Here is an 11381-nt window from a genome sequence, read left to right as displayed (position 1 = left end):
AAATCAATAACAAACTACGGAAGCAATCTCTATGTTTACTTGGCATTTGCTGGTCCGAACACAGGAACTGCAAAAAACAAAAACAAAAAAATATTAATACCTTTTTCTTTTGTTAAATTAAAATAAATACTATTAAATAACAAACATATGTCCAATGCCATTTTTTTCCCATGTGCCCCTAAAAGCCATTTATAAGTTAGATATTCATCATAATCAGATTAAATGGGTCCCTAGTAAAAACATTGGTTTTACAAAATGATCCAAGAGTAGTGAGAGTTGAACCATTGAAATACAAGAACTTGGTAACTGGTGCTATATGTCATAAAACCCCATAAATACGCTAAACGACTTACATTCACAGGTGTAAGCAACCTCCAGGTACTTGTAGGTGCCCACACAGGGGTCTCCAAACACCCCGTTGCTTGCTCTGATGGTGCAGCTGTTTTGCCCGTTGCAACTGTGGAGCAAAGAGGAAATGTCGGCTTGCAGGAAATTGGCACATTTTGACCAAATACGTGTTCCAATCTATGTGGTGGTGGTGGTGTAAACCTGCCATCTGGTTTACAAAACAGCAGCAATATGTTGGAAGAGAATATACCATACAACCATAGTACAAACCCCGTTTCCATATGTGTTGGGAAATTGTGTTACATGTAAATATAAACTGAATACAATGATTAGCAAATCATTTTCAACCCATATCCAGTTGAATATGCTACAAAGACAACATATTTGATGTTCAAACTGATAAACATTTTTTGCAAATAATCATTAACTTTAGAATTTGATGCCAGCAACACGTGACAAAGAAGTTGGGAAAGGTGGCAATAAATACTTATAAAGTTGAGGAATGCTCATCAAACACTTATTGGGAACAGGTGGGTGCCATGATTGGGTGTAAAAGTAGATTCCATGAAATGCTCAGTCATTCACAAACAAGGATGGGGCGAGGGTCACCACTTTGTCAACAAATGCGTGAGCAAATTGTTGAACAGTTTAAGAAAAACCTTTCTCAACCAGCTATTGCAAGGAATTTAGGGATTTCACCATCTACGCTCCGTAATATCATCAAAGGGTTCAGAGAATCTGGAGAAATCACTGCACGTAAGCAGCTAAGCCCGTGACCTTTGATCCCTCAGGCTGTACTGCATCAACAAGCGACATCAGTGTGTAAAGGATATCACCACATGGGCTCAGGAACACTTCAGAAACCCACTGTCAGTAACTACAGTTGGTCGCTACATCTGTAAGTGCAAGTTAAAACTCTCCTATGCAAGGCGAAAAGCGTTTATCAACAACACCCAGAAACACCGTCGGCTTCGCTGTGCCTGAGCTCATCCAAGATGGACTGATACAAAGTGGAAAAGTGTTCTGTGGTCTGACGAGTCCACATTTCAAATTGTTTTTGGAAACTGTGGACGTCGTGTCCTCCGGACCAAAGAGGAAAAGAACCATCCGGATTGTTATAGGCCCAAAGTTGAAAAGCCAGCATCTGTGATGGTATGGGGGTGTATTAGTGCCCAAGACATGGGTAACTTACACATCTGTGAAGGTGCCATTAATGCTGAAAGGTACATACAGGTTTTGGAGCAACATATGTTGCCATCCAAGCAACGTTACCATGGACGCCCCTGCTTATTTCAGCAAGACAATGCCAAGCCACGTGTTACATCAACGTGGCTTCATAGTAAAAGAGTGCGGGTACTAGACTGGCCTGCCTGTAGTCCAGACCTGTCTCCCATTGAAAATGTGTGGCGCATTATGAAGCCTAAAATAGCACAAGGGAGACCCCCGGACTGTTGAACAACTTAAGCTGTACATCAAGCAAGAATGGGAAAGAATTCCACCTGAGAAGCTTCAAAAATGTGTCTCCTCAGTTCCCAAACGTTTACTGAGTGTTGTTAAAAGGAAAGGCCATGTAACACAGTGGTGAACATGCCCTTTCCCAACTACTTTGGCACGTGTTGCAGCCATGAAATTCTAAGTTAATTATTATTTGCAAAAAATAAATAAAGTTTATAAATTTGAACATCAAATATGTTGTCTTTGTAGTGCATTCAATTGAATATGGGTTGAAAAGGATTTGCAAATCATTGTATTCCATTTATATATACATCTAACACAATTTCCCAAACAGGGTTTGTAATCAGGGAAAGTCCAAATAAAAGAGGAGGCGTACAATCTTTCACCAGAGCGTGGTGAGACGGTAAAAGAGTACAGTCCAGACGTCTCTCCTCAATTGAGCCAAATTTAAGTATGTCTCTGTTTCATTCCTTGCTTCTTGTCTTGTTTAATAGATGTCATCAGAGTTTGAACCTGACAGAAATGCATGTGCATTTGATTATTAGATTTTTTTTTTAAATGTATAACTTGCTTTAAAATCATAAATGAAGGTGAAAAAACAGATATTTATCTATTTGTTTTTATCTCACAAAAATAATTTTGCAATACAGTATATGATAATATAATTGGCATGATCAGATAATATTAAAGTTTAAAATATGCATTTTTTTTCTGTCAAAATTGCAAGAACAAATGCATTTAGTAAAAAATAAATAAATAGTTATTTTATTGAAACCCATTTTTTCCACCTGAGTTTTAAATGCGAGCAGATATTTGTTTGCACATATCGGACCGATCTCTGATATCGATATCAGATCGGTGCACTCCTAACTAGAGCATTTATGGTATATATTTTTCATGCAAAGGAATGAACATATTCCCATTTCCACTAATTATTGTGCATTTCGACCACTATCCTTACTTAATGTGGACTTCCTTCTCGCAGGATATGATTTGTGATGACTTCCCAGAGTGTGCAATCGTACCTGCTCGCCACCAGTGGAGTCGGGCTTAAGCATTCCACGTTTTGGAGCTGATTGGTAGGTCTTTTGTAGGAGCACGTGGTGCGGTCACGGCGTCCATAGTCGGCCCCGTAGACAAATATCACTTGTCCTACATCTGATGAAAAATGGAAAAACATTTGTGATGGGAATGTAGGGCGGCCAAAAGATCCAAATGAGTACTCAAGATTATTGAAAAGACATTGATACAACGTTGATTATACATACAGTCACGATCAAAAGTTTACACACACTTGTAAAGAACATAATGTCATGAATGTCTTGAGTTTCCAATAATTTCTACAACTCTTATTTTTTTGTGATAGAGTAATATGGCCAAACATCTAAAAAAAATGTAATCTAACCACATAACTTTCCTCCAGAAGGTCTTATCTTTGTCCATGTGATGTCAGATGAAACAAAAATTTCGCTTTTTAGCCACAATACCCAGCAATATGTTTGGAGGAGAAAAGGTGAGGCCTTTAATCCCAGGAACACCATACCTACTGTCTAGCATGGTGGTGGTAGTATTATGTTCTGGGCCTGTTTTGCTGCCAATGGAACTGGTGCTTTAAATGGGACAATGAAAAAGGAGGATTACCTCCAAATTCTTCGGGACAACCTAAAATCATCAGACCGGAGGTTGGGTCTTGGGCGCAGTTGGGTGTTCTAACAGGACAATGACCCCAAACACACGTCAAAAGTGGTAAAGGACTGGCTAAATCGGGCTAGAATGAATGTTTTAGAATGGCCTTCCCAAAGTCCTGACTTAAACGTGTGGACAATGCTGAAGAAACAAGTCCGTGTCAGAAAACCAACAAATTTAGCAGAACTGCACCAATTTTGTCAAGAGGAGTGGTCAAAAATTCAACCAGAAGCTTGTGGATGGCTACCAAAAGCGCCTTATTGTAGTGAAACTTGCCAAGGGACATGTAAGCAAATATTAACATTGCTGTATGTATACTTTTGACCCAGCAGATTTGCTCACATTTTCAGTAGACCCATAATAAACTCATAAAAGAACCAAACTTCATGAATGTTTTTTGTGACCAACAAGTATGTGCTCCAATCACTCTATCACAAAAAAATAAGCGTTTTTGACATGACATTATGTTCTTTACAAGTGTATGTAAACTTTTGATCGCGACATGTCCTTTAAAACTGACGTTGCAACAATGTTGCAAAATAGTTGTATTTGTTAATGTGAGACAACATTGATGTCTAACTTTGGATCCGTGTTGGTGGTTGGGAAATGACCAAATTTCAAAGGTCAAATCAACGTCATGACCTGACATTGAGTAAACGTTGTCAAAAAGCATGTTGTAGAATATTGGTTGGGAAATAACCACGTTTCATTGGTCAAATCAAGGTCAGAACACAACATTGAATAAACGCGGTCAAAAAGCATGTTGTTTCAACGTTATGTTTGAGTTGCTCAACGTCAGGACCTAATTCAACAAGTTGTTTTAATGTCTTGTGCCTGCTGGGATACACGTACAGAACAATTAAATCAAGTGGGGGTCATTTTGAATCATTTTGTTCCTCTGCTAAGATGTCGTAGAAAACCTACATATCTTCAGCTAATAATACTGTATATCTCTATTTTATACACCCCTGGCATATACAGTTCAAATTCAATCCATGCAATTTATTGAAAAATAAGTCAATCTTACCACAAGACAAATGAGCCAAAGAGCCCTCACATGCCAAGATACTGACTAAACAAAGAAAGAAGAAAACACATTAGCTATAATGTGGTCCACACAGTTGACAACATACATGCTGTAATCTCCACACGTACTCGCTGGGAAGCAGGTGAAGTTGGACTCCACATATTTAAAGATGTTTGGGCAGGGATCGGAAATGGCACGGAAAACATCTATGTTGAGTTCACACCTTTTCTTGCCATTGCATCTGCAGATATAATCATGAAAAAGATGTGTGAGATAGCAGAAGAAACACAAAGACACTGCCAAAACACATTTGGTGTTTCAACATAGTTGTTACCACACACTCCTGTTACAGGAAGAGGAAAAGATTGATGATTGCAAAGACACGGATGTATGTTGGGGTGTGTCATTTTTTTTTTAGCTATTTCAAGTTGAATTTGTGTTTAAGAAAAACATTAAAGATTAGAATCTAACAACAAATTAAAATTTGAATTTATTACGATTCTTTGGATGACGATTTGATTTAACACAATTCAGGACTATTCTCGCAATATATTATACATACATTATATATATATATATATATATATATATATATATATATATATATATATATATATATATATATATATATATATATATATATATATATATATATATATATATATACAGTATGTATATATATATATTATACATTATATATATATATATATATATATATATATATATATATTATACATACATATATATATGTGTATATATATACATACATATATATATATATATATATATATATATATATACATACTGTATATATAGTATACATACATTATATATATATATATATATATATATATATATATATATATATATATATATATATATATATATATATATATATATATATATATATATATATATATATATATATATATATACACATATATATATACACACATATATATATATACACTACCGTTCAAAAGTTTGGGGTCACCCAAACAATTTTGTGGAATAGCCTTCATTTCTAAGAACAAGAATAGACTGTCGAGTTTCAGATGAAAGTTCTCTTTTTCTGGCCATTTTGAGCGTTTAATTGACCCCACAAATGTGATGCTCCAGAAACTCAATCTGCTCAAACGAAGGTCAGTTTTGTAGCTTCTGTAACGAGCTCAACTGTTTTCAGATGTGTGAACATGATTGCACAAGGGTTTTCTAATCATCAATTAGCCTTCTGAGCCAATGAGCAAACACATTGTACCATTAGAACACTGGAGTGATAGTTGCTGGAAATGGGCCTCTATACACCTATGTAGATATTAAGGCTGCAGCTAACGATTATTTTTCTATCGATTAATCTATAGATTATTTTTTCGATTAATCGGTTAATCTATAGATTATTTTTTCGATTCATCTATAGATTATTTTTCCTTTTACCGATTATTTTTTATTTTATTTTATTTAAAATGAAGATGAAAAAATAAAAGTAGGCCAGTTTTTTCAAAAGGCATGGCTTTTATTTACAAAAAAAAAAAGTATGGCCACTCAGTCAACATTGACAACAACATGACAAAATATTCTGTAACAATGTAAACATTTAAAACTTTTAACATTTAACAAAATTAAAAGTAGCTTATTTGCTTTTTAATGTGCAAATATAAAAGTAAACATCCAGTGCAAATCTTAAGCATTTCAAAAGTAAAAGTATTGCTTATTTTGCTTTAAAATGTGCAAAAATAAAGATAAACATCCAATACAAAAAAGTGCAAAACGAAATATTCTGTAACAGTGTAAACATTTCAACAAAAGTGAAAGTATTGCTTATTTGCTAAAATGTGCAAAAATAAAGATAAACATCAATACAAAAAAGTGCCAATCTAAATATTCTGGAGCACTGTAAACATTAAGTATTGCTTTTAAAATGTGCAAAATAAACATCCAGTCCAACACAGTACACAATAACCAATTCTACTCATTCCAGTGAGTGACTAACAGTTGTAATGAAGAAAGGTTAGCATGTCTACTTGCTTTGCTTCTTTTCTTGTTTACAATATTCCCAGCAGCTGAAAATAGGCGCTCAGAAGGGGTCGATGTGGCTGGAACTGAGAGCTAATTAGCCTTCACCTCAAGCCAGGACTGCGAGTGAGCTGAGCTGCAGTTTAAGTTTCTAGAAGGTCAACGGGCTCATAGTGATGTTACTAGTAGTTGACTGGGAGGTGTTTATTATCATTTGGGGAGAGTCCGCTGCCTGATGCTCACCTGCTAAACACCTATCTGCTCCACCCTGAAGCGCTGACTACATGCGCTCTGAATACGCACTGCTGATTGGCTGATAATGCTTCGTGTGTACCAATCAGATGGTTGTGTGGGTGGGACAATGCTGCGTGTGTACCAATCAGATGGTTGTATGGGTGGGACAATGCTGCGTGTGTACCAATCAGATGGTTGTATGGGTGGGACAATGCTGCGTGTGTACCAATCAGATGGTTGTGTGGGTGGGTCAATGCTGCGTGTGTACCAATCAGATGGTTGTGTGGGTGGGACAATGCTGCGTGCTGAGACAGAGGCAGCCGCAGAAGGAGCAAAGCAACTTGTTAAGACTTTAGCAGCTAAAGTTAGCTTTAGCTTAGAAACTCGTTCGGTACACCCCTGTACCGAACCGAAAGCCCCGTACCGAAACGGTTCAATACAAAACACATAACGTTACACCCCTAGCAGATACAAATGACACATTCATGTTTTTGTGTAATGATGACAACGTATGCTAACGCGGACGATTGACTAGTTGATGGTTGATGGTTTTCTTTTCAAATGTTCGTTCATAGCCGTCGTGCTGCTATGATAGGCCATTTACGCTCGACACTGTGCATACAACAACATTATTAGGCTGTGTATTGAAATACTCCCACACTTTTGACGACTTTTGGCGTGCGTTTTTCCCCTCGCTCGCACAGTCTGCTTTGCGCTCCGCCATGACGGTAGTGTGACGTAATTATGCGACGCGTCGACGCACAAAAACGGCGTCGACGTATTTACATAACCGATGACGTCGACTACGTCGACGCGTCGTTTCAGCCTTAGTAGATATTGCACCAAAAAGCAGACATTTGCAGCTAGAATAGTCATTTACCACATTAGCAATGTATAGAGTGTATTTCTTTAAAGTTAAGACTAGTTTAAAGTTATCTTCATTGAAAAGTACAGTGCTTTTCCTTCAAAAATAAGGACATTTCAATGTGACCCCAAACTTTTGAACGGTGGTATATATATTATACATACATTATATATATATATACATAGATATATACACATATATATATATATATATATACATATATATATACACATATATGCACACACATATATATACATACACATGCATGTATATAGAACAGACCTTTTAGATAAACTTTTTATTTTTATTTCACAATGGGAAAATTACTTAATGTTATATACTGTGTGTATATATATATATATATATATATATATATATATATATATATATATATATATATATATATATATATATATATATATATATATAAAGACACGTGTATATATACATATATACAAACACATACATACACTGTACATATATATATACACATACTGTACATATATACACATATATACATATACATATATATATAGAATAGACCTTTTAGATGAAATTTTTATTTTTATATTTATTTCACAATGTAAAAGGGCTTAGAGTGACTAGAGAAAAGCGCTATATAAATATAATTTATTTCACACTTCACTTCACAATGGGGAAAATACGTAATGTATATATATATATATCAAATCAAATATATATAAATTAATATGAATCACAATTTGAATATGAATGGAAAAGATTTATTATTAGTAAACTGTGATTATTCTGATTAAAAATGTTGATTATTTGACAACGAATCAAAATAAATGTAAAAAAGTAAAATCATTCGACTGGCAAACACAATAGTCCAGGATATCACTCACCCACTACACCAATATATCATCCCACTACCATCAGGGCGCAGGTACAGAACCATCAAATTCCATTGGGCCCGCCCTAAACAGCAGCGACCTGTCTGACACTTCTGTAAATGTGTTGGTGATGTCACTGTCATGTATGACGTCTTTGTGTCCGTGATGTGTAATGTTTATTGTCTAAATGTACGCTCAGTGAAAATGAATTTCCCCACGGGGACCATTACATCTAAAAGGATTGGAAATAAATGAATGCGTGTAAAATTACATAAATAATAGTTAAATAAACAAAAATGATAGATTAACATAATAACATAAAAAAAATCTGAATCAAATTAGAATCTGAAAATGTGTTCTCATTTATGATGTATTTAATATTTTTTGTTTTTTTATAACCTCAAAATTCCAACACCCCCAAAGTCTAATCATTTTGGTGTTCAATCCAAATGTTCTAGAAAAATAAAAAAATGAGCAAAACGTTTCAACCATCATTCAAGAGACATCACACCTTAACAATAACAAAATCAATCATATTCTCATCTAAAAATGTGTGATAGATGACTTTATAACATATTTAGTTGACTTGTACTGTATGTTTACAACATTTCCACATATCCAAAGTCTAAGAATTTGGAGTTCAATCCGAATTTCCCAGAAAATTCCACTTTAAAAAGTCAAAGAAAAACATCAAACCCTCATCAGAGGAGACATCATGCAGTGTTTTAGCACATCTCATGTGTGATGATAACCATAGAAGCGTAAATGACACATGAACTTGGTGGAACTGTACCTTTCCCTGAGGACGTCGTCAGCGCCAGTCTGAGAGCACGCGGTGTTAGCGAGCTGCACCGGTGGTCGGCCTTCTCTGCAGGTTTCTCGGTCTGCGCGGCCGTACAAGCCCTCATCCACGCTGATCACGCCTGACACTGTCACACATCGAGAGAGACGTCGTTGATCTATCAAGACTGGACTGCCATGCATATTGCAATCTGTTTGTCTAATGCTTCAATGCCAGGCTGGGTCACCCTTCAAGGGACAAAGACTGACTTGTTTACCTTTTCAGTACCATGAATTGATTAACGTGGACCCCGACTTGAACAAGTTGAAAAACGTATTCGGGTGTTGCCATTTAGTGGTCAATTGTACGGAATATGTACTGTACTGTGCAATCTACTAATAAAAGTTTCAATCAATCAATCACTCAATTGATGCTTTATGTCAGCCATATTGTTTGTTGGGTTACTCTGCTACAGTGGTCCCCAACCACCGGGCTGAGGCCCGGTACCGGTCCGTGGATCGATTGGTACCGGGTCGCACAAGAATTACAAAAAAATAACAAATAAATAAAATAAATATTTTTTTTATTTATTTTTTTTTTTTTTTAAATAAATCAACATAAAAAAGACAAGATACACTTACAATTAGTGCACCAACCCAAAATACCTCCTTCCCAAATTTACACTCATTCACACTCATTCGCACAAAATGGTTGTTTCTTTCTGTTATTAATATTTCTGGTGCCTACATTATATATCAATATAGATCAATACAGTCTGCAGGGATACAGTCCGTAAGCACACATGATTGTATTTTTTTTATGACAAAAAAAAATAAAAAAATTCAACAACAAAAAAACATTAAAAATTTTTAAGACTAAAATTTCTTGAAAAAAAAAAAAAAAAAATACAAAATTTAATGTCCCCGTAGGGTTAATATAGTCATAATTAATGTGTTCGACTGCTTTTAGGGTTGAAGTTTATTTCAAACATGCATGATACAATCACACGTTTCCAGTTTCTTACTACAACGTACCCAAAAGGAAGCAGGAAGAAGCAGAGCTAATTTAACCTTACACCTTTTCAATTTCATAAAAAATACTAACACATTTGTTAACTTCCTGTGCTCAATTTGTACCCAATTGAAATCCATAAATGATAAACAATTAATCCATTTTCTACCTCTTGTCCCATTCAGTTCGCAATAAATAGTTAATAAACAAGTGGTATTAACTTAAAGGCCTACAGAAATGAATTTTTTTTAATTTAAACGGGGATAGCAGATCCATTCTATGTGTCATACTTGATCATTTCGCGATATTGCCATATTTTTGATGAAAGGATTTAGTAGAGAACATCGACGATAAAGGTCGCAACTTTTGGTCGCTGATTAAAAAAAAGCCTTGCCTGTACCGGAAGTAGCGTGACGTCACCAGAGGAAGGACTCCTCACATTCTACCATTGTTTACAATGCAGAGAGATTCGGACCGAGAAAGCGACGATTACCCCATTCATTTGAGCGAGGATGAAAGATTCGTGGATGAGGAAAGTGAGAGTGAAGGACTAGAGAGGCAGTGCAGGACGCATCTTTTTTCGCTCTGACCGTAGCTTAGGTACAAGGGTTCATTAGATCCCACACTTTCTCCTTTTTCTATTGTGGATCACGGATTTGTATTTTAAACCACCTCGGATACTATATCCTCTTGAAAATGAGAGTCGAGAACGCGAAATGGACAGTCACAGTGACTTTTATCTCCACGACAATACATCAGCGAAGCTCTTTAGCTACTGAGCTAACGTGATAGCATCGGGCTCAAATGCAGATAGAAACAAAATAAATAAGAAGATTAACAATACTATTAAACCATGGACATGTAACTACACGGTTAATAATTCCCAGCCTGGCAAAGCTTAACAATGCTGTTGCTAACGACGCCATTGAAGCTAACTTAGCAACGGGACCTCACAGAGCTATGCTAAAAACATTAGCTCTCCACCTACGCCAGCCAGCCCTCATCTGCTCATCAACACCCGTGCTCACCTGCGTTCCAGCGATCGACGGAAGGACGAAGGACTTCACCCGATCATCCGTGCGGTTGGCGGCTAGCGTCGGCTAGCGC

The 11381-nt window shown here is 36.0% G+C and overlaps 1 protein-coding gene across 1 annotated transcript in view; it reads right to left on the bottom strand.

Annotated features, from left to right (window-relative positions):
• Window positions 1-35: 35 nt before the first annotated feature.
• The window catches only part of LOC133654410 (uncharacterized), a 59469-nt gene continuing 48123 nt past the window's right edge, over window positions 36-11381 (bottom strand). The window contains exons 15-20 of the mRNA XM_062054724.1: window positions 9276-9411; window positions 4645-4757; window positions 4517-4561; window positions 2829-2961; window positions 354-457; window positions 36-67 (exon numbers count right to left, since the gene is read on the bottom strand). Of these exons, the coding sequence (XP_061910708.1) occupies window positions 36-67; window positions 354-457; window positions 2829-2961; window positions 4517-4561; window positions 4645-4757; window positions 9276-9411 (563 nt within the window). The remainder of the gene's footprint in view (window positions 68-353; window positions 458-2828; window positions 2962-4516; window positions 4562-4644; window positions 4758-9275; window positions 9412-11381) is intronic.

This window comes from Entelurus aequoreus, linkage group LG07 (genome assembly GCF_033978785.1).
Source record: "Entelurus aequoreus isolate RoL-2023_Sb linkage group LG07, RoL_Eaeq_v1.1, whole genome shotgun sequence".
NCBI classification, from domain to species: domain Eukaryota; kingdom Metazoa; phylum Chordata; class Actinopteri; order Syngnathiformes; family Syngnathidae; genus Entelurus; species Entelurus aequoreus.
This window is presented reverse-complemented; position numbering and strand designations above follow the sequence as displayed.